The sequence below is a fragment of the Zonotrichia albicollis genome, chromosome 2, assembly GCF_047830755.1.
Source record: "Zonotrichia albicollis isolate bZonAlb1 chromosome 2, bZonAlb1.hap1, whole genome shotgun sequence".
Classification (NCBI taxonomy): domain Eukaryota; kingdom Metazoa; phylum Chordata; class Aves; order Passeriformes; family Passerellidae; genus Zonotrichia; species Zonotrichia albicollis.
In genome coordinates, this window is record NC_133820.1 from 58,886,287 (window position 1) to 58,911,098 (window position 24,812).

The window sequence follows — 24,812 nt, forward strand, 5'->3', positions numbered from 1 at the left end:
CATTCTTATGTAAACTAATTTGTAGTTAAAGCATTTTTGGTACAATTTGGACATCTCTGCAGCTAAAACTTAGCTAAGAACCATAGAAGCTAAGTACTGATTTGTAAACATACACAAGTCAGTAATTTTAATAAATTTTAATAAACATTGAAAATGCTATTTGTTAAGGTTCCTACTTCAGTCATGGGAAGCCTTGATCAAGAACCTTCAGGGTGAAGGTTCCCAACAGTGTTTTGTTCACTATTAACAGTGAAAGACACAAAGTGAGAATTTTGCTTTTATTTACAAATCTTGACAGAAGGAAAACAAATGGTGTTAACCCAGGTTGTTCTGGACCCACCTGTGAAGAAATGTTCCACTACATCTAGACTAGTTAATAGACTATTTCTATTAACTCCAGATAGCATTCCATGCTAAGAGTAAACAATTACAGCAAAATTACACAGGACATATCAGCAAGCCTGTTAAAGCACAGTGCTTCCAAAAAAGGCAATTTTTACCAAGAACCTGTCCCTCATGTACCAGAGTTCTGGTTGGATTACACTCATCAGCAAGCCACTTACTGACTTAAGGCTTGCCTATTTAAGTAAAGCTGAATGCATGGCAAACAAAAAATTAAAAATACATGTGTGGTGTGGCTAGGGTTCAGGTGTGAACTCAAGCATATTAGAACTTACTTCCTTCATAATCTCTTGACTTTAGGCAAGTATATGACTAAGAGAGCGGAGAATACAGGCAAGTAAGTGGTAGAGAACAATAAACCATAGCAATGTCAAAGAGTAAAAGTGAAAAAAATGTTTTACATGAGAACAGCAGCTACTAGTAAGAAACTCACAAAACAAAGCAACTTAGCTGGGTACAACTTTGTCACTGAATTGCTGTGCACTCTTTTGTCCTCCACATTATATTCTAATTCTTGCTTAGCCTGGAGTGTGGCTTTCTGATCTACACAGTTAAAAATACTCATCTTACCATTAGATGTTCTCATCTGCCGCCGCCGTCCCACGCGGTCCAGACCGATGGGGGTACTTTGTGAGAAGGTGAGCGGCCGGAACCTGGCTGAAACAGCCTTGTACGGGGGCACCTTGTGTGCTGGAACGGGTGGCCGCGCCACAGGCTACCGAGCAAACAGGAAAATCCGGTATTAGTAAACTACAGGCAAGTCCAACTGAGCAAAGCTCAGGTATGAAGTAAGGTTTCTCCAGATAGTCCAAGTAATTACACAGGCAGTAACATCTCCTATGTTGAAGGGACATTGCTTAAACACTGCATACCACGTCCACCAGCACCACAGAACAAGTTTTATTACATTACTGTTCTTTGTGACATTGAAAACTCCTTAGCCTTCTGTTGTGGTCAGACATGCTCTTTAATTTTCATCTTGTAATATGCTTTTTTGAAGACAATCAGAAGGTGGGAGCACCTCCCCTATGAAGACTGGGCTGAGAGAGCTGGGGTTGTTCAGCCTAGAGAAGACAAGGCTCCAGGGAGACCTCACTATGGCTTTTCAGGACCCAAGGAGGTCTACAAGAAAACTGGAGGGGACTTTTTACAATGGCATGTAGAGATAGGACAAGGGGGAATAGCTTTCAGCTGAAGGAAGACTAATTTAGATTAATGAAAAGGTTTTCTAGGATGAGGATGGTAAAACACTAGAACAGGTTTTCTGCAGAGGTGGTGGATTTCTGCTTTCATAAGTAAAATGTATTGCTTGTCAGTAAAATAAACAAGACAGTAATAATTGTCCAAATGATGCTCTGTTTTGAGTTCCCAGAAGCCTTGTAAGAAAGAGGTAATACTAAGTTTATTATTAACATTATCTCAAAGCCATTTTCTTTGGATAAATCATTCATTTCTTAAATTACGATTGGAAAACCTGCCCCTGTTTTATTTGCAAATTGAGTCTGATTTTATGTTGTCCCTGAACAATGCCACATTAGCCAGGCTGAATGATCTTGCATAAGCATTCAACATAATAAACAACCAGGCTTCAGCACATGAACTTCAGAGAAACTCAGCTCTACATCTTCTCTTATTGTTCAGTTGTTACTGTTCTTCTATCAGGTAATCTGAAACATCTGGGATGGTTTTTAATGAACTATCTCTTGACACTCTGTTACGAAACCCATGACAGTATTGTTTGAAAATGTTTTCTCACACCTAAGCTGTCAGACCGGAACAAAATACAGTGAAGAGGAATTAGCTTTGTACTTTTCAAATATTCCCAAGGCTTTTCAAAGCTTTAAAAAAAAATCACCAGTGTGAAGAGCAGTCTTTGACAGCCCCACATAAAATATTTCTAGGGCATATATTCCTGTTTGTTGAGTCCTTTTTCACATTCCAGCTAAAAGTTTACCTTTTTTTATGACTGCCAAAAACCTCAATGTGTATGGAATATGATTCATCTACAACCTCATCTTTAAACTCCATTTCCTAAGTGCCTTATCAGTATACCAGGATCCTTCACCACAAAAAGTTTGATTTGTTGTATCAAATAGCTAATAAAAGTCATGGCAACTACGGTATGCAAATAACTGGCTGAGTAAGTAAAAAAAGCTATTTATTTCTGGACAATTAAAATTTTCTTATAAGGCTTCAGTCTAAATCCTTTCCCTGGACAGACATGGATGTGTGGCAGCCCTGGGAAATTGGCCTGGGAAGGCCATAATTTGGTTTAATAACGTTAGGAATGCTTCATCATTTTGGTCTTGACCACAGTGATCCAGCAATGGGCCAACTTAACCCCAGCCAAGCTGTTATGGCAGCACTGGAGCATGGAAAGAGTCAACTCAAAAAGCTGCCTTGATGCACGTTCCTTCACTACTAAACTGATGTGAACAAGGTTTCAAAAGAGATCACTCCGGTGTCAGCACTACATGAAGGGTCTGGAGAGTATTTAATCCCTTACACAGTATAGCAAGTTGCCCATACTTACTATCTCTTGAAATCCATCTATTATTCTTGAGTAAGATGGCATAGAATTAACAATAATAATTTTCCCCTTTTTTTAACCTTCCAAATTAAGAAATAGAATTAATTTTAAAATATCTTAATTACATATGATTTGAAACACAGGCCTTTGCCTGGGTAAAAGGTTCACTGGCTTCAGCTGCAGTTTTGCTTTAAGATTTTTTCATCAGGGACTTATAAAGAAAAAAGTATGTAATACACAATAACAGTGTTCATGTTACAAAATGTTTTTCACAGGAAACTGAAAATCCTGACATTGTTCCAGCACTTTACTATCAGTAAACTTCCCAGCAGTAGATGAAGCAGCTTGAGAAAGACTAACAGGACTCAAATTTCATTAATAACCACCAGAATCAATTTTTTTGAGGATGCAAATACTAATTCTTTTTTCTGTTGCTTTATCAGCTTGACAATTGCTTTAGGCAGAAGTCCTCCAGCTTCCAGGGAAAGCAGAAAATACCTGATGAGTGGAGTCTTACAAAAGCTGAAGCTCTGCAACCAAATGCAAGATGGGGCCATGACCACCAACATAACAGTAAGTTCCTCTACGCATTGTACTTGCTCAGCACTACCTCCAGGGAGAAAGGAGCAATTTTTACCCTTCAGAAGTTTTTAATTTCTCACTCTTTTACTTAAACCAACAGAGATGGCAAATATAGGTACTGTTCAAGTATACACTGCTTGCTAATAGGTTTCCTACCTTTGTTTCATCTAATCAGTTTAGTAGATCAGATGAATTTAGATCAAATCAACCAAGATTTTGAACACCACTTATAAAGCCACAGTTTTTGAACAGGCTTGCTTTTGGATAACTTGAAATTACCAATAAATAATGTGTTATCATTCTCTTTGATTGTACTATTCTGTTCCTCAGGCACTCTATAAGGAGACTAAACATACATCTGTTTTACACACAAATAAGCCCGTATAGACCAACATAAGACATAATGACCATGCCAAGAAAGAAATCAGATTAATTTAAAATACAGAAAAGATTATCCCAAAGTCAGTATCAGGTTTGTTCCATGCTGTATTTTTAGCAAGAAGACAAAGTAATTAGTGACCAGGAAAGCAGTATTCTAAGTACACGATGTCAGCTTGACAAAAGGGAAGGAAGAGAAGGAAGCATCCATTCTATTTTCTAGGCTGAAGACAGAGACAAGGAAGAGAAAGGGTCTTTTGCAGTTTGCAGAGCACATCTGTTTATCTTACTTGTGTCAGCAGATTTTCTCTCTCTTCTGCTTGATCGTCTCCATAGAAATTGACCCCACCTATTATGGAGATGGGTCTTCTCTTCCTCCCTCTGTGGTAGCCTACAGTACTGCTTTGGATCCCAGACCCAAGGGATGCCAGTCCTGGCTGATATTCTCCATCTGTGCAGTCTGTGTTCTGAGACTCCACTGCAACTGCATCTTCTGGTATAGACAAACTTCGGATCGCCATTTGGCCATAGTCTGAGAGAGGTCTGGGCCGGGATCTTTTTCCAGAGCCCCATTTCCTTGGTGTGACTTTTTGTGAGTCTGCCTTTTCTTCCTCCTGGGATGTGGACCTCTTCCAGTGGTCATCAGAAACAACCTTTTTAAATGTGAACAAGTCAAATAAGCCACAGAATTTTCTGACAGTTAATAATTTGTGAGTTTGTCATATGTCAGATCAACTTAACATGTCTAAAACAGAAGGAGTTACCATAAATACAATAAATGCAATTGACAATTCAGGAAGAGATAACTTTCAAAGCAGAGACATCATGATGCTTGTGCTGAGTAAGGTAAGCACCCAACAATCAGTACCTCTTTGGCAAACCAGACTAATAACACTAAAAACTAACCTGTTACCTCAGCAGTACAGATAGGCCCTATCACAGACACTGAACTCATGGAATAGTTTCTTAGAAAGACAGCTTTGTGCTCACAGAACTTTTTTCTACGCACAAGTTTGATATCACAGGTAACACCAGTAAATATAACTCAGCTGTGGTATTGGACTTTTTACTAAGGCTTGTAGCAACAGGACAAGGGGCAACAATTTTAAACTGAAAGAAGGTGGGTTTAGATTATATATTATGAAGACATTCTTGACCATGAGGTGGCAAGGCACCAGAACAGGGTGCCCAGGGAAGTTGTGCATGCTTCAACCCTGGTATTGTCCAAGGCCAGGCTGGATGGGGCTCTGGGCAACCTGGTCTAGTGAAAGGTGTCCCTGTCCATGGCTGGTGAGCTTGAACTGGGTGATCTTTAAGTTCCCTTCCAAGCCAACCCATCCTATGTATTTCTCTGCTCCACCTCTGTTCAGTGATGAAAACAAACAGCAAGGCGGCATTTTGACCGCTTGCAGATCCATGTAACTGTAATCTGATGCCAGACTGGGCAGTCACACTCCCTCCTACCACTCACTCCCACAATGCCACTTGGTCAGATCTAGAGATTCTGCAGCCAGGAGTGAATTATGTGAGCAAGCTCGTACAGTTTGGAAGAGAGAAGCTCATTTCCCATATGCTCTGGGAGTTTCAAGCCATGCTGATCATATCAAGAGATATATTATAGCACAAACACAGGAAAAAAACTATGGGCTTAGATAGGAGGCTTGGAAAATGACCATGTTTTTCCTATTTAACAGCACAGCTGGCTCACAGAGGTTAATGTCTGCAAGTATCACAACTGCAGTGGTATTATGAGTTTGGAAATAAAATAACCTCAGCTAAACACTTGGTAGAGGGAGCATTTTTAAGCATTTTAAGTAATACTGTTGTAATTTTTTCTAGCAAAACCCTTGCAAATTTTCAGAAAAAAATCTGCAGACAAAAATTTATGTTCACTTTTCCCTCAAATTTCTGATTTCTTGGTGTTTCTTGGCTTTTCCCAGCTCCTTCATAAAAATAGAAAAAAGAGAAAGCTAGTAAGTATTCCAAAAGAGAAAAGCATAATTTTGTCTCTCTCTAACTATATTTTGTTCATCTGTTCCAGATCAGATGAAGGCATTCCAGATACTGAATAACCAAAGCAAACATGCAGCCCAGAAGCAGCCTTTTGCAATGATGTCTGTGCCAGATGATTTATCTTCTGGCACCTTTTTGTCTACCTGTCATTTTCAGCCAGGCCACTACCAATCTAATGACACTTTTTAAGCCTCGTGATACAGTGGGCAGATGTTGCCTTTTGTTTGAAAGACAGGTTTAAGATTAATTCCATGGTATGAAAGCACTTCAGCCAGTAAGCAGAGTTACTAAACAGTCAATATTTTAACATGATTACTGCAATTATGAAAATGGTACTTTTCAAATATTCCCAAGTATATTGTTCTACATTCAATTATTTCACTTACAGCATGACATTTATTCTAAATAGAGTACTTTAAAAAAAAATTTGTTTCTATACCTGTCATTCAAGCAAGAACTTCAGGTTCTCTACAGATTTGTGTTCAGGATCAGTTTTAACAGTACATTTAATGAAGCAGAGAGTCACTCCCCGGCTGGTGCATTAACACAGCTTCAGCAAAGCTGTCCCTTAAGAACAGCCCTTCCAAGACTGAGCAGCAAAGTCACAGGTTAAATAAGGTTCTTACCTCAGAATCAGACACAGGTAAAGGGTCTCCACATATGCAGTGACTGAGAAAGGAGCTCATGAGAGTCATTTTCTGTTTTTGTTTCGCAAAGTCTCGTCCATAAGTGCTACAAATGTGAGCACACTCTCTCTCTGCATAACCAGTCAGGCAAAGTTCATACCATGATCCTGTACTTTTAGACTGAGGAAGGACACGTCACACGTCATCTCATAATCTGCTGCTTACACCCTTATCTTGAGCAATAACATTTGCAGAGGACTGCTTGCATTCTGCAGGACTCCACCTTAAGTAGTGATCCAAATGACAGCCACATTAATCTCTGCTGTACAACAAACAATGCTGAAGGATGTGTGTTTTTAGTCTTAGATCTATAAACTGCACTGTAAAATACTAAAAGAGAAAGCATAACCCTGTCACTACAAAAAACAGGGGAAACCAGACGAATAATCTCACATTCCTCTAAGTGGCCCGCTCAAGCAGGACCTTAATCAAGTGACCACTCACTAGCAGGAATAAAAATATCCAGTACACAACTCACAGGCTCCAGTACTGCAGTAACTTAAGCATAAGTGTGATTCTTGACATCAAATTAAAAATTCTGAGAAAACAATTGTACTCCACCTCTGACTGGCTTTATATGGTGCACCACTGCTGACCTCAAATCACCTTCTCCTAATGAATCTTTTATAAGGGAAAGCAGGTTGATGTTGTGCAATCATTACTGGGAACATCTACAGATGTCTAGAGATACACATGGCACTTCATATAGGATGAAAATCAAAATCTCATGCACCAGCTCATGCATTTTAAGTGCTGGTCAAAAATTTCAAGGCATTTTGAGATTTCTGAGAAGTTAAGGTCTAAGATTAATCCACACTGGATTTTCTGAAATTCATACCTGCTAGTCTAGCAGCACCAATACTAGAAATCAAGATTATTTATCTTGCCTTTTAGGCTGTATCCTCAGTTAGGTTTCTTCTGAGAGTGCAAATGCAAACAGCTCTGCTTGTTTGTGCTGATGCAAATGAATTAATTTTATCTGGATAACTAAATTCCTACAACAGCAAACTAGTTAAATCATTGTATTTCAACTGCTTTCCTTATTCCTGACAGCACTGTATCTACAAATACAACAATTTAAAATGAATATCTACTTCAGACCAGATTACACTTATATTTGCTGTTGATCCCTTTCAATACGTCACTCTTAGCTGCAGATTCCTGCATTTTAATTTCAATTCTGCAATGGAGCTGTCTGTACATTAACTAGATAATAAAGCTGTCATCATAGTCAGGAGAAATCTAGAATGAAATTTTGTTGCCTGAACATACACACCCAGGGCTATTTCAAACGTCCAAAGGAATCTAAGACATCTCCACGTGCCATGCATCATGCAAGTATGACACAGGACCTATGGGAGGCTTGGGCCATCCAGAAGCAGCCCCTGGGGACAAAGGGAAGCCTGTCATGACATCTCCAGCAGTGCAGGATCTTTTATGTTCCAGGAATCCAGCTGAGCCCCTAAACAAGAGCATCAGCCAAGCCTACTGAGTGACCAGCCAGGCAGCACTACAGGCAAGAACCAGGCATCAACTGGATTGCAGGAAGGTTTAGATGGAGCTACAACTATGTTCCCTAGTGCTGTGGACAGCCCTGCTTGGTCCCCACCTCCTGCTCCAGAAACATGCAGCTTCACCGTGAGGTTTTTTCCAGCTGTCTTTGATAGCTGCCCCTCACTTCATTTGACAGCTATTTTTAGTTGGGCTCAACTCCAGGTGCCACATTCAGGTGTGCTGTTAAGGCTGTGTTCCCCAGGACCCCCTGACCACGCCCGGCAGGCTACAGTGGGAGCTCTCCCAGGCTGCTCCCAGGTAAACAATGACACCACAGAGTCTGTGCCCAGCCAGACCAAACCCCTCCCATGCCTGGGCCCAGACTGATTTCCCAATCCAGCTACAGCAACTTCAAGGACTCAATAATGATCTCACTCAGCTCAACTTGGCCCTGGTACAACCCTGTTCCATTTAATGGCACATGACTGCTATTGGCATTCCCTGTACTCATTAATAGCCAAGGTAAGCAACATCAGCATCAGGTGTTTAATCACTGAAATCTTAGCTTAGTCTTTAGAGCCCGGTTTTCCAGCTATTACTCACACCACTGTGTACTTTTGATATATTCAGCACTCAGAACTGATTTCAGAGGAAGTGCTGCCCAAGGAGCACAAGACCTGAATTGCACAGTACTGATAAAATGTTGCTTATGCGGATGTAACTTTTATCAGTGATATGGCAAAGAAATTGCCAGTACTTGAAACTGCATGGCAGGACTTCTGCTGGTGCAGTTACACCAACCATGAATAACCCTTCATCCTCTATACCTGACCCCATTCTCTGCTGCAGAGAAAGCCCAAACTACAAGTCTGACCCAACAGAAAATGCTGCTGGTCAGCCTCCTGCTGCTGGGACACTTTTGAGGGCTGACACCATGATAGCAAAGGAAAAACAAGCTCTGATTTTTTTGGGTTTTTTTTGCTCAATGTGTTTAGCCAATAACCTCCCTAATTAAAATCCCCACTTCATAAAGGTCTTGATGACGTGTACATTGCTGAGAGTCCTTGACCATTAATCTGCACTTCAACCCCTACTGTTACCTATTCATATTTCCAAAATATAACCTTTAAGTTCCGAATGCAGTGATGTTCCATAACATGTACATACAGACAACTTCAAAGGTATAAGGGGACACTTTTCTCCTGAAAAGTTTTCCCTACCTGATAATCTTCTGGGAAGTCACAAGTAGGTACATCTTGGACAAAGACCCCCAGCATTCCTCTTCCCCAGGAAAAAGAGCATCCTGACTATGCTTCTGCTTTTTTTCTTTTTTCTTTTTTTTTTTTTTGTGGGGGGGAGGGTTTGTTTGTTTTCATTAGCTACGCAATAAGTTGCAATACTTCTTCTGTTATCTCTGTATATTTGAGCTGCCTGGCTGAAATGTAATTTTGCTAACTACTACTGCCTTTTTCTAACCTGGAGAAAACAGAAAATCAAAATCTAATAGTGTCTTTACAAAAACGCACATTAATTTCCAAATGCAATTTATTGAAAGGTGTGACAAATTAAACGGATGATGATTCTGACTGAGAATAAGTTATGAGGAAAACCTGAGTAGGCTGAGAAGTTTCAGAACACAATTACTACATCTTCTCAGTGAAAAGTTTTGATGGGTAATCAGTCCTGCTCTTCTGCAAATGACAAGGCTTGAAACTATCACAATACTTGTGCTAAGTCACGTAGGTATCTTTTTATTTTGAGCAAGAAGATACATTTCTGCATATATTCAGGGATCTATATAAAAATGTACAAATTTCTTTCACTAGCAATGACAGCTATATAAGATATTTTAATTGGTGGCTATTAAACAGCTATTATTTCCGTATAAGACAGTAACTGCCAAATCTTAGGAACTCAACAGTAGTATTAGAAGTGGCTTTTCAGTTTATACAAGCCACCAAACACAAAAAGGGCCGAGGGATTGTGACCTAGTAGATATAAATTACTTCACTACCTTGACCTAACAGAGTGAAAGTCTGGACATGTCTCCACCTAGGTACATGATTAAAAGAAACCACTGCACTTTTTCTTGCTGATAAATGGCAGCTGGGAGAGCATTAGTTGAAGTCCATTTATCACTAATACCAAATGACGTTAAAAGCTTGTTTTATGTTTCATGGACACGATCAATACTTTAGTTTTTCTGCAAACTGTTGCGACAGACACAGATTATGAGACTCTGGATAAATAAAGTATCCCAGAGAAAATTAATTCATTGCTTTCTTTCTAGGTTTTATAAAAAGATTCTGAAGTTTCAAGAGAGCCCAGTGATCCCCTATTGATCCAACAGAGACAATTTCAAACAGCAATTCCATAGCAAGAGCTACCATGGAATTGACTGCTTTTACTGCAGAAGAAAGCACACTTTCAGTAATTACATGTTCAATCACAAACAAACAAGAATTATTAAACCAGTCCAATTCAATAAAATTTCCATCTATTCCTTTGTAATTAAATGGAAACTGCACTATATTCTTTTTCTTTACATCCCTCTGCCTCCTCTGCCACTAACGTCTTTTCTTTTTAATTAGCCTTTGAGAAGACCCTACATAAATGCATTGATTATCTATCCCTGGAACATCAAGGGCAATTCGACCAGTGGTCTGCAAGACAGCAAAACACAATCTGTGAAACAACTGCAAAAAAAACCTGCTTAAATTACACTTATATATACAAGCAAAGCAGAGGCAATCAATGCAATACAACCATGGCCAACATCTACATAAGTTTTAGCTGCTTGGATGATAACCTCCCTTTTCTTTTCCCCCTCCTCCCCTCAAACAAAAATTGTGTGGAGCCACAGCTGAAAAATTTGCAAAGCGCTGTTTCTGAGGGGGACTCCCTAAAGGAATACCACTGTACTACACCAGTATAAGCTCACAGAATAAATGCAGGAAATACTATGCATTTTAGTAAGGAAAAACAATATTACTGTGCCCTGTGACATAGCAAAAGCAACCCCCATTAGCAACACAAACTGCTGTGGTGAAACACTAATTTTAGAAGTTTTAAAAATTGGGAAAAAAATTTATATAAATTTCCACTTGGGATCTGTGAACACCAAAGCAATTGTGGTATTCTAACTAACAAATACACCTATAAAACCACATTAAGAGATCAGGCTGTATAGATACAAAGAAAATTTAGCCATCTATTTTCTAAGGCCTTTTAATGCAGGTTTGCTTCATTTAACCTGATCCTTGAAAGCCTGCTTATCACAATCAATGATAAAGCATAAAGCTTTCCCTCTCAGCAATATGCTTCACCAAGATTAGCAAGTTCACCTTGGTAATGTCCACATTTCACAGATAAGGAACAGATACAAAGCACTTAAGTCATGTAGAAGCATAGGGCAGGACTGGAAATGACAATATGACAATGACAATGACAAGGATCTCATGATTCTCAAATCTGTTCCTCAGCCTCAAGGATTTCCTTCATCCTCTCCTCTAATTCATTTCCAAATCCAAATCAGCTAACATAGTTCCAAATGGCACAGGGGAGGAGTTTGCAGGGAAATGTACTTCCTTTGCAGAAATAGTCTTATCAGTCATATAAAAATGCAAATGTGCTAAAACCAGAAAACTGTTTCCTCTAGTTTTTTGGTGACTCAATACTTGAGATGGTGAATGATGCTCTCATACTGTCCATTCTTTCCTTCAGTATCTGAACTGGAACTGCAAACTTGTGATGTATAGTGAAGGGGTATTCATATTCTCTGCTTCTTTTAGATGTATAGATATTAATAAATCCTAAATAAATCCCTAGTATTTTCTGAATTGACTCAGAAGACCCCAGAACAAGTAACAGGTTTAAAAAACATCCCTTTATTTGGCAAAATGAGGGACTTTTTTTCTTCTTTCAGGCTATCTTTGTAATACCCACTGGCAGATCTCAAAAGCGAGATGATAACCACAGGTTGGAAGCAGAACTTCATGTTAACAAAGCAAAACTTAAAAAGCCATAAACCTCTGCCTCTCTTCAGAGTCTTTCCAAAATGAGGTCCTCTGGTTCCTCACTCTCTCCACCCTTTCAGAGCAAAGCTTCATTGTCCCTGCCCAAGCCCAAGCCCTGCCCTCAGCAAGTCCCAGCAGCATACACAAACCCCAGCCTGGGAGGGGAGGAGCTGCCTTGGGCAGCTCTGCCAACTATTACTTCCCAGAGACTGGGGTGGGGGCAAGGCTGCGGGGCTCTCCCCCAGCACTCGGCTGGTCTCCCAGCCTGCCACAGCATCCTGGCACCAGCACCATGGCAGCCTCCAGACATCAGAAAGGGAAAATGCAGGTGGCTCGGGGAGATTCTGCAGCTGCCTCTGCTCACTTTGGAAATCTCACCCACCTATCATTGAGATGGATTCTCAGTGCCAATAACTCAACACAGTGTTTGATGTAAGAAACCAAATCACATGGGCACAGTGCTGCTCTACTTTCTGGGTATTACTCCTGATCCCAGAGTGAGCAACACCTGGGTATTACTGAGGTGCCACTGGACAGCTACAGCAGAGTCAAATACGGGACGCTCTGGAAAGGCAAAGAAGCACAAATGCAATAAAGAAAGGGTGCAGCTTGCCCCAGGCTAACTGCAGTGAAGTGCCCCTGAGCTCTCCCTGTCACCATCCAAACCATTTCTGAGAGAATGACAGTAACTCCTATATTATCCTACAGATTTCAGAAATGGCTAATTTTATTAAGAACTGGAGAGTTACTTGGTCTAAAATTCAGGCCAATCCAGAATTCAGATTATTGTCACTACTGCTTTTTCTTCTTCCTAGTAGCGGATACAGCAACAAATGATTATGGGCTGCACCCAAGAGATGACAGCTCTGCTGCTGGGAGTTGAAAGAGTTTTTGCTGCTATAGGAAGATATTCCTGTCATTTGAGGGCTCCCTGCTGCATTATTGCAGCAATGGATTCTGCAATCTATGTTTGTAGCAATGAGCAGTGGTTTCTAGTCTAGCTCTGGGCAAAAGCATCTGGAAGTCACTCACTGAGTGACTGTGGGGACATTGTGTGAATGCACCCTGACTTGTGCAGAGCAGCTCAGAGTTTAGTGCAAATCCAGTGTTGTTTGGTCTAACTGAAACCTCAGTTTTCTGCAAGAAGCTGTTCAGACCCTGTGTCGGGGTTCTGCTGCTCTGTCCCCAGGCGCTGTAGCCAGCGAGACCAGAGTGCCATTGGAGTGGTGAGCCCTCACTCCAAATTACGAGCCCCTTAGGAGTAAACCCACTTTAAGAAATTTCTCCCACTACTTCACCTAATTATCCCTCACAGTTTATCATATTTACAGTTATACACATTAGGTTGATTAAGCTACACTCTAAATTGCACACGGATGAACCAGAGGTGAATAAATCCAAAAAGAAGAGTTCAGAGAGCTGAAAGCAGCTAGCAGCCAGCAGGTGTGCTCATGCCCAGCCCCACAGCACTCAGGAACTTGAGGCATGTACTACAGATGACCACCCTCAGATCCTGGCTGCTGCTTGCTCCTTGCAGGCATTGAACACGACCACATCCAGCTACCACCCTTTGGTCCTTCACTGTGAGGACACTTTTTGAAGCTAGAAATAGTGAAGACAAACAGTGAGAACATATCTGAGTCCCCACCCCTAAAGGCCTTCTTCCTCTTCATCTTTACAAGCTGTCCTCCAAGTTAAACCCTGTGTGCTCAATATTCAGAGTCCAGAGACCTGTCCAGGACACACCAGCTCAACTCCGCCAACAGCTGAGCACTGGGCACTTTATGATGTGGACTAGCTGGGACCAGTGACTTTTATATGGCATGAACATAAATGAGTTGACAGACAGGTCTTAGAACATGTAAAATATTGTCTGTAAATAAACTGTGACTCAATCGTAATTACAGCAGAGTTACCTCTTCACTGTAATTTATCATGCACTTATGGTCATGCAGATAAGGTACTCAAGTAATAAAAAGTCTGGTGTACTGTGAAGCCAGATGCCAGCAAGGCAACCTAAATACCACATGATCTAAGAGTTTGTGAAAGACTAGGTGAAATGTCAAGTAACTTGACTCTTACTTTTTTGTAACAAATTCAGAACAGTATTTTGTTCAGGCAGCTTTAGTGGCTGACACATGCCAGTCTGAAACAGACTAAGTTTTCACTATTCCAGTGACATGGGGCTCTTCCTTCATGAAAGCAAAGACTATGTAAAACACTCCACACAAGTACAAGCTTGTATTTAATCATCTCCTCATGCCATTTAAAAGCAACATATTGAATATAAATGACAGTAGCATGAAGCAGACGGTGGCAAAGCATGGGATGTCACAGGTGAGCTTTGGTGACTCACACCTCTGTAGCCTCAGAAGTGCTGAGGCACGGATTCATGCTGCACTTAATTAGCTCTTCCCTGGGAAACAACCTCTGTCAGGACCAAAAACCAAGAAATTTCCCCTGCTTCAATCCAAATCCTGCATTTTAGTGAAACCAACAAAGAGAAGTGACAGGATCTCAAGACTCAATCACGTAAGGAAAAAAAACCAACGCAAAATATCAATTCTGATGAACAAATAGATGCCCTTGCAGGAATACTGCAAAATCAGCTTTACAGTAGTGGGGAAACACAAGGTAGAAATATTTAGTTTCCATATTCGGGAAAATATAGAGATTATTCAAATTCCACAGATTTCATTTGCTGACTAATCTATCAGATGAGTGAGTAAGGAAATAAATTATACTTGCTTCCAGCTACAGCAGCCAGTCCCAAAAAGAGAACTTATTTGAGCCTGACTGGTTAGGACCTTCTAAGCTTTATATCAAAATATGTCTTCAAGCTTTAGTGGCTGTACTGGAATACATACTGGCTTATACATGAAATCTGGACAGAAAGGCAGATCCATGAAACATGGAAACAGTGCAGAGTTGTCCATCAACACAGTGTATTTAAGATTCAGACAAAAAATTGAAAATGTGTGATGCCCATGGCTCCACACCACATCTCAAATGATTGTTGAGAGTGAACTAAGCACTCAGCCATCACAGAACAACTTGCTGGGCAAGTACGGTTCTGCAACGCGGAGGTGTAAGGTAAAAATGAATTGTAGTCAAAAGTTCAAACCCCAGTGACCTCATTGTGTGAGTATGTGGCATTCATAAAAGTGCCTACAGGCTGAATAAATTCCAATTAAAAAAAATAACCTGGCATAAATATCTTTGGTGCCAAGCTAGTTCCATGCTGAGGGAAGCATGCTGTAAAGCAGGAAATTGAATCCTCCAAAGAAATGGTAGGAAGAAACAATACCACTCTACCTGTCTGGCAGTCACTCTGAGTGCCACAGCTTTAGGGTTGTGTATGAGATGAGAAACAGGCATGGAAAAAAGAAATAACAGACTTTATACCCCTTGTATAGCAAGATAAAAGTAGACTCTCTCCTGCACAGCTCCTGCTTCCAACCCACACCTACCACCTCCAAAAATTTTGGCTTTTTCCATTAGAAGAGAGTTCTGCCTGGATGCAGCTATGCCACAGCTGTTTTTACAAAGCACAGGGGCTCCAGGCAGTGCTCACAGCAGAGTGAGGGCTTACAGCCAAGGGCCTGTTCCCTGGCCACCACCGCCTCCATCTTTTGCTGGGATCTATCCCATACTGTCTGCCTGCCCATTACACAAACCCAGAGCTGCCACCAGTGCACACTCTGTATTTTAGACAACTGAACCAAGCACTAAAGGACACTCACAATTACCCTAAAAATGCTATAATATAAAGAGAAAGGTTAAATTGCATGTTAGATAATAACAGAATGTGGTGTTAAAACCAAAAACTGCAGTAACTTTTATCCACCCAACGTACACACATTCATGTAAAAACTGTACTGGTTTGTTGGGAAGGACCAGATCAATTTCTTCTGGGTCATGACAGCAGCTCACCACTAGATGGTAGATGAGTAGCATTAATTCCACCTCCCATTTTACTCCTGAGAAATACAACTGGCATCTATTCACACTAGGACTCTTGCCTCTTCTGGCAGTGTGAAAGCTTATCCTTGCATATAAGTGGAAGTTTTGGAAAATATGGATGGCTGGAGTAATTCTATGATTCCAGAAGAGGAATAAACTCTGATCCCAGACATTTATACACACTGAGTTTATTTTTTCAATCTTACCATCGCTGCAAACACAACAGTAAACAAAATTGCTTTTCTCCAGCAGAAGGACAATACTGATAAGCTCTGTAACCACTTTTTTGCAGTTAGTCTGCAAAAACTGTGCCAAGCCTTTAAAAGTAGGACAGCTTCACAGACATTTTAAAACTTCACAGCATGAAAGGCTGGAGCTTGTGCAGCTGCAGCATCACCTTGCCTATCTCATACCTAAGGTCTAAGATACTTTAGTCAAACTGAAGTGGCTTAAAAGATATGTCAGCTTCATTCTGTGAATGACTTGCATATTTATACAGATCCAGATGGATATTTGCCACAGTGAGCTGGGGCTGAGCTAAATTTCACTGCTTCAGACAGGTGCAGGGTATGTGACAGCTTTTCACCAAGGCTGCCAAATCATTGCAACTTCTCTGGTGCCAATTCACACCATATTTTAGGTGGGGGCACAGTGTAATCATGTGAATTTACCTCAGAGGTGCTGCAATATATCCATTTACCCATTCACTGAGAGTATGAAATCACTCATCAGGTGCAGTGAGAACAGCCGTGTCTTCACCAAAACAACAGTAGCAAAACACTCAGCCCAGTGTCTGAAGCACTGCTGTCTGCAGTTGGCAAGCAAAGGAATAAGCAAGCAGTTTACCCTCAGTATGGTCATCACTACACAGGGAAAACATTGGATACAGCTGAATGCTTAAACCTCTGTACTGTGTCTTTCACACCCCACTGCTCTACAAATATTACCATGTTCTGCAAGGTTTCCACAGACAAAGTGTTTTACAGTAAGTCAACACTACTTCAGAATACACGGATGCTTTAAAATTAAAAAGACCTTTCAGTTGTGAAGAAAACACAGTCAGACCCTGCTCAGGCTGGTAAAGTCTGACAAGGCCACATGACAAGGTGGTGTATCTTCATGGTGCAATGAACTGCCCTTGAAAACGCACACGAATACCTTTGCAGCCAAAACTTCCTTTGATATTAATGTGCAAAGAAAAAATAATTGTATATTAGCATCCAAAGAGAATATTTAAAGGAAATAATTGCTGTCAGCATATTTTAGCAATAACAAGCTGCAGCAGCCATTATTTTGCATTGTTTTGCATTAATAAAGACAAAACCCAACAGGGAATATACATCACTTTTGAAGGATTTTTCTTTCTTTCTTACCTCTTCCTTTTTCTCTTCAGTACTAGAGGCTAAATTGAGGCTCAGCTGAGAGTGGCTGCTTATGCCACTGTCTTCATTTCCATCATCATAATACACAGTTTTCACTGAGTCCTGGAAGCAAACAGGATTCCTGCCCAGCTTCAGCCCCGGTACCTCAACTCTCTCCTCGCTCTCCGATGAGCTCAGTGACAACGTGCTGTGATGGTTTGGACACTGGAAATTCATACTGCACTTGACCTTCCCTGCAGTTGGACTTTGAGGCTTTGGAGTAGTTGGCCTGACTGGAACATGAAGGTTTTCAGCTTCATCTGCACAGTGCTGAGTAGCTTTTGGTTCATCTGAGTCCGAATAAAAGACTTCATTTGGAAATGGACTAATGTCATCCAGAGTAGGTGAAAAGCTATCAGAGTCTGGGATACCTGATGACGTCCTGGGGCTTTTATCCTCAGTGACAGCTACATTCATTTCAGCCTTTTTATCCTGAGCAATCACAGGGCTTTGCAGGCAAGGTGTTCCTGGCAAGGAAGAGTCTGGACTGGATACTGAGGAGGTGCCTCTCTTCCTGTCATGGTCCGTGCTGCTGGAAACCCTGCGGGAGTAGTCATCATGCAGCCTGCTGTTTGACCTTGTTCTCTGGGACAGCTCACCGGGAGAAGGAGCCACGTTCTTGGGGCCATCCTTCTTCCTTGCAACATCTGTAACGTTACTGACGAGTTTCAAAACTCGATCAAAATCCTTTGCTCTGATAGGGCTCTTCCATCGCTTGGATCGCCTCTCAGGGTTTCCATCACTTTTGTCGGAGTCAGCAGAAGGAACGCTCGCGGTCCTTGCTGGTATCTGTTTTTCATTTGCAACCTTCAGATCAGCAAGGTTTGAGGTGGACTTCCGTTTGAATGAGCTTTTCTTCAGAAAGTTCAAATTATCAGAACTTTTGCTTCTCCAATAAATGATCCTGTTGTTTTCGGAATCTTTCACCAGAATTTCACAGATCTTTGGCTCTGCAATGACAGGTGACGTTGGCCTAACACAGTTGTGGCGACTCTGAATTTTATCTGTGTCTAACAAGTTGATGCGGCCAGCACCATAAGCCCGCCTGATGCTGCGTGAGCGATGAGTGTTCCTCAGGAAGGACTCATCGCTCTCCTCCACATCAGAGCAGTCAGAAGCCAAACCATCTACTGCATTCTGGAAATCATGCAGAGGCCCCGAATAGGAATACCTGTTAGTCTGAACTTGCACCACTGCTCCATTTGAACCATGTTTGCCTATGCTGTTGTCATTTACAATGTCTGAGCATTCCCTTGTTTGAGTTCCTTGCTGAACTGAAGATTTCAACTTCTTGAAAGATCCCATCTTTCTGATAGAAGAAAAGGCATTCCACGTAGATGAGTTGCCCATCAAAACCAGAGAACGAGGCCTGTCAGAGCTGGAATTAGCCCGTTTCCGAGGGGTGGTGAAAAAGCGCATGATTTTGGAAGGGCTGAGCTTGTCCTCTTGAAATTCCTCCTCAACACTGTTGCTGGTGCTGTGTCCCCCATTATGACTGGCACAGGTAGTCTGGTTTTGGGGCTCTTTATTATCCATAACTATACAAGTAACGGTGGTGCCATTTCCACAGCCATTCGGAAATGTTGTCATGCTCTCGATGCTGTAGGCATGGAGGTGGAGGCTGGGGTAGCTCAAAGCAACACTGCTGTCCCCACCAGCTGACCTCTCTGCCTCCCCTTCATCTGCTGCACCTTGGTCTGCCTTGCCTTCACATCGACTGGGTGAGCTGAGCTCCTCAGGTGGTGCTGCCTGCATCAAGAAAACAAAAGCCAACATTAAAAAGTTTTCTTACAAAGTCTCCTACAAAAAGAAGTTTCAGCTATATTGTAGGAAATAAAGACACAAAATGAAGGAGCTCTTCATGGTGAACAAAGGTGTGTTGCAGGGGTGCAGAGAAGGCATTTGTCACTCCCTCAAAGTATAATTGCATTTGTCAGCAATTTAAGAGACCAGAATAATTTCAATATGTACTTGTTTCTCTAATGCTAATCAGCTAATAAATTCATTATGACTAGCACAGCTACCTTACAATAGTAAATGCAATCCTCATATGCACGTAAGGGAAAGAAACTCCCAGTAACACCAATCCAGTCTTCCTTCTCATGTGCTCAGCACTGAGTCCCAAGACACATGGGAGGTTTTCATCTAAAACACATTCATCAAGGGACACCTAACTCTCAAACAGGAGGCAAGGAAGAGGAAAACAGACATTATTTTTCCTACACTTGCTTTCTGTGTGACACTTGACTGACTTGTGTGTCCCCTGGCACATAAAATTCTAAGAAATTACATCAAGTGCACAGCAAAGTCTTTTTCCCTACAAAAGAAAGCAAGAATTAAAAGCAGTACATCCAGAAGCCACCCTATGCTATGGTGACAACAAAATGAAAACTCAAACCTGAAAGTGACTAGAGCATTTGGGACATGCTGTAAAGGATCTCCTCAGCTGAGCTGGGAGGCTCAGCAGACCAGATCACAATCCAGTGCCTGGGAAAGCCGTGGGGGGACCACCGGCCATGCGTCCCCTGCCCCAGCCAGGGATCTTAGCCAGGCAGACGTTTTCCCCACCATGATAAACAATGCCCCGAAAACCACTGGGATGCCCAGTCTGAAGCTGGCTCCACCTTAAAAACAAAGCTTATGCACGGCTCTTTCAGCAAGGGACAGTGGGATCTTCGAAAACTTGCCGCTGTCTGCGGGGTCCTGGGGGCGGCGGGGGAGATTTCCCCCTCACCCGAAACAAGGAGAGAATGTGTACAGCTGTGCTTTGGGAAGGCGGCAGACCCCGGACCCTTCTTTGTCTCTTTCCCATCGCAAGGGCCGCGGGGGCTTGGGCGAGGCGGAGGGGCAGCGGCAGGAGGTGCAGGAGCCAGCCGGGGGTTCCATCGCGGGGACACGGCCGGGCGCCCGGCGGGACCCGCACAGCCAGTCCCACCTCCACGTGAAACGCGGCAGTTGCGGAGCCCTGCCCGCTGCCTTTCGGGCTGCTCCCTCCTCCTGAGCGCACTTTCAAAGTTTTGCGAGCCTCTGCTCCTCTGCGGATAAAAGGATTTGCTCGCGCTTCAGCAAGACGCCCGGAACATCCCCGCCGCAGTTGTTAATCCCCGCTAGTGACGGGGTCGCGGCGGAGCCTGCCGGGCAGCAGGGCAGGGCAGAGCCGGGCCGAGCCCCGCCGCCGCGGCACCACGCCGGACAAAAGCCCGCCGGCCACCCAACCCTCGGCCGGCCCTTGAGCCCTGGAACCGCTCGCAACTTTCCACGCGGAAAGAAAACACCCAACGATAAACGAGCACAAGCCGCTGCTCTCGCCAAAGAAGTTCCCAGAGAAAGCGGCTCTGGGAGAAACTGCACCTGAGCGGGCTGAAGGGGCGCGGGTGGGGGAGGCGGGAGAACAAACACAACGAGATGAGATTAAAAACCCAGCTCGTAGCCTGCGGCAGCAGCCCCGGAGCAGCGCCCTTACCTGGGCAGAGCCGGGGCTCCCCGCCGCCGCCGCGCGTCCCGGCCGCTGCCCACTCCCGCATCGCTATGGCAGCGGAGCCCGGCGGGGCGGGCCGGGCCGGGCCGGGCCGGGGCGGGGCGGGGCGGGGCGGGGCTGGGCTGGGCTGGGCTGCTCCCACCGCCTCCGCGCCCGGCAGGGTCCGCTCCGCCCGCGCCGCTGCCCCCCGCCGGTGCCGCTGGCTGCAAGGAGCCTGCCTTCCTTCCACCGGCGGAGCAAAGCGGCCGCGCGGCGATGGTCACGTTTAGGAGCTTAAACATTTCCTCCATGGTGCCCCGCCCCGCCTCTCCGTCCCTAGGTCCGTATGCCCCGCTCACGAGTGCAGTTTGCACGGCTCATTGATCAAACTCACGCTTGGTTCCCAGGCTCCATTTCTGTCCAAGACCTGGACAACTTTTTGGCTTGCTGCTATTCGTCAAACTTAACAGCAGAAACAACATTTTATGCACAATCTGAACAGAGTTCGTATATTACATGAAAAATTTTGTAAGACTGTCTAAAAGCCCTGTGTCATGACTCCTGGCAAAGACCTATACAAACTGGTAGACCTTGCTCAGAAAGTTTATTGTTCAAAAAATATTTCTACACTTGGACTGGAATTGTAAATATAATTTCAACAGTTTTATTGAAGCTCAGGTAAGATACCAAGAGAAATTGGGGCAAGACAGATTTCATGGCAGAGCAGATCCCTGAAGAACTAGCAAAGGCCATCAGCCCCACTGCCTCTCCTCCGACACTGGTGTGACTGCACATGCAGTGTAATTAATTCTCTGGAGAGCAGTACAGACACACTCTCAAAGGCAAGGTGTAGTTAGGGGGTGAGGCAAACAAATGGGCTTAAGGGATGCAGGTCAAATGAGGTAGCAAATAACTGGGAGTGACCACAGAAGTCTCCAGCAGTCAGTAGCAGCAGGCACAGCCTGCCACCACCCCTGCTCTTGCAGCCACAGCTTTCTGGTACATCCCATGGAAGGAGTGAGTTTGGAATAATGACTCAAATGAGGGGGCAAGGTGGTTGCTTTACAGTGCTGGGCATGGGAAGCAAAGGAGAAATAAATGCAGAGCCTCCCTGGTATCTGTAAGGATTGGTGCTGGTCACTTAAAAACTTCTAATAGTGTTATTCAGCCTTGAGTTTCAATGGGTTTGTGTTCCTATGTTCCTTTAAGTTTCTTTCCAGAGATATCCAAGGTATATGCATCACACTCCTTCTGAGTATACTTTTTAATCCACAACCTCTGCTTTCTCAGAGAAAGGAACCTTCAGTTCCTCAGGTGTCCTCTGTCGACCAGCTGGACAAAAAGACAAAGCACAAAAAAATGTTGAGCTGAATTGAGCCACTCATTTGGGTCTTTCCTTTATCCAGCCAACAGTTTTTTGGAAACTTAAAAAATAACTGATAACTGAGATCTGAAACCATCTTTTAAATGTAGTTGAAGTTCATCAACAGATTAAACAGTCTTGAAGAGCTAGAAAGATACCAAAGAAGGTATTGACAGATTAACAAAGTGCTCACAAAAACTTAATTTCTTTAGAAAGCCACACTAAAACTCACTTTAGATAATAAGAATTTATATTGCATGTTGTATTTTTTAAATGTCACTACATTTAAGGAAGAAAATACCTAGAAAATTGCAGTTACAGATATAACTGTATCTAGTCAAGTAGACATTTGTCAAGTTTCTGAAAGTAAATAGTTTTAATCTTCCAGACTTGTTCATCCTAGCTTTTCTGCTGGTAGTGCAGTAAAACCCTCTTCCAAATCTTGCAGGTTCACTGATTCAGTCAGCCCTTTCACATGTGCATACTATTCAGAGAAGCTTGGATGCAGTGCACTAAAGAGTGTGTCTGAGAACAGGATTAACTTCCTGTACTGGAGACCAATCATTAACAAAATCTTTTCTTAATCTGAATTTTTTTTTGAAGGCTGATAAATTGTATATAGTGTTCAGGTGCCATCACACCAAGATCTAGTAAACTGATTCAAAACAGAATTTATCAACTGAACTGCCATTAGAAAAAAGGCAAATCCCTTTTCCAGCTTGTCGTGGTTTGACCAGGAAGGAGTGGGAATTCTGGGAAGCTGTGGTCAAACCAATGAAGGTTTTGGGTTTCATACTGACACCTGGTGTAGCCAGTGGGGTTTGGACACACCTCCGAGAATACACAGGGGTTAAAAGCAAGGCACTGCCCTGGCACTTCCTCTTTGGGACATCGTCGGGCGAAGAGGTCAGATCTCTTCCCCCGCCCAGCCCGCTGCTGCTGGGCGGGGGAGGGGCGGCCATGCGGTAGGCCAGGGGCCTGGACAGAGGTGGGGGTTGAGGGGCTTTCAAGGATGGAAGGGTGGCGGAGCCCCAAGAGACATCGGGCGGCCAGCCCCCCCCCCCCCCCCCCCCCCTCCGGGAGGGAGAGCGGCCGGCCGCAGCAGCAGCACGTGTGGGAGTATCATCTCGTCCCAGGACAGACAGAGACTGAAAACTTTTAACCCTTTCTTGCATGATTGGGGCCTTGCAAAAATGCTAATCCTCCTCGAAGCTGAATAAGAAGGGAGATGAGAGATGAGATGAGACAAGGACTTTGGCCCGAAGAATGTGGAGATGATTGGATGGGGGGAGATGATTTGGAGTGGCCTTTTGGCTGGACTTTTTCTTGTAGCCATGGACTCAGTTGTTCCTGTGACACAGACTGCATTTAGGGGGAGGCAGTGCCTCAAAACCAGGAAGGTTCTTCGTGAGGACCCCCCGGCCCCAGGGGGTTGGAAAAATATGGGGGGGACAGATGTCCCAAAAGCAGAGACTGTGCCTTTTTGGAGTGAGACAAGGCATCCTTGAAAGACAACCCTGAAAGCAGCTCTGGCCATGTCTCGGTGGTGAGAGCACTGAGCATGAAAGGAAGATGTCACAAGCGGCAAATGGACTTTCCGGGCGGTGCCGAAGTGACAGGGAAGCACACGAGGTTTTCAGTGTGTTTCCACGAGAAGCCTATGGAACGAGAAAGACTCCTTTCCTCTTCATGAACTGAAGTTTGAGTATACTAACGTGTGGGGCCAAGGCTGGGCAGTTGTTTTGGGAGAATGTATTGGATTGGGAAAGTCAGGTGGTGGGGGAGGAGGAAAATGGTTTTTTTTGTAAGGTTTTCAATTCTTTTCTTCTTTTTCCTTATAGTCTCTCCCTATTTTCCTGTAGTTTAAGTAATAAAGTGGTCTTTATGTTTAAGTTAGAGCCTGTTTTGCTTATTCCTGGTCACATCTCACAGCAGACACCAGGGTGAGGCATTTTCATGGGGGGCACTGGCTCTGTGCCAGGCTCAAACCATGACACAGCTATAAACTTAAACCCTTTCAGTTTCATACAAGCCATAGTATTTCCTCAAAGTTACAAACCAAAGTTCCAGGAGATTAGTCCTTCCTATATTAAGGTTTTTCTACAATCCTAAAAAAGCAAAATGAGAGTACTATTACCATTTGCCATTGAGAATCCTTGCTAATGCAAACAAATCCATAACACTTGCATGGGTATTTCTGGAAGACTGAGCTATATACTCTGTTATTTACAGGCTAATGTTTTGCCTCCAGATGAACAACAAAAGCTGCAGTGAGCAGAGAGGCAGTGCCAGCAGTACATGTTATGGTTGACCAAGTACAGCAATTTATGAAGGAAGGAACTTCCAGAAGAAATTCCAGATTGGTATATGCATGAGATTTCTAATAGTGATTTGACATCACACTTAGCACAACAAAAATGAAATGCTTGTTTTAGAAGCTCTAAGTCTGTTCTTTAAAAGAGGTTTAATGCACATGTGACAAGGAGTGAGAAGGATTATTCCAAGTG

At 43.1% G+C, this 24,812-nt stretch overlaps 1 protein-coding gene across 10 annotated transcripts in view; it reads right to left on the reverse strand.

Moving 5' to 3' along the window:
- Positions 1–24,812, reverse strand: part of SPATA13 (spermatogenesis associated 13) — a 158,827-nt gene that overhangs the window by 25,327 nt on the left and 108,688 nt on the right. For 5 of the 10 annotated variants that reach the window (XM_074535247.1, XM_014263906.3, XM_005482511.4 and 2 more), the window contains exons 2-4: positions 17,438–19,234; positions 4,183–4,545; positions 973–1,117 (exon numbers count right to left, since the gene is read on the reverse strand). In XM_074535247.1, the coding sequence (XP_074391348.1) occupies positions 973–1,117; positions 4,183–4,545; positions 17,438–19,234 (2,305 nt within the window). Of the gene's footprint in view, positions 1–972; positions 1,118–4,182; positions 4,546–6,531; positions 9,248–9,305; positions 9,438–17,437; positions 19,235–20,948; positions 21,084–24,812 lie in introns of those variants that run through there. The other 5 variants (XM_014263907.3, XM_026790643.2, XM_074535250.1 and 2 more) reach the window with 5 other exon arrangements.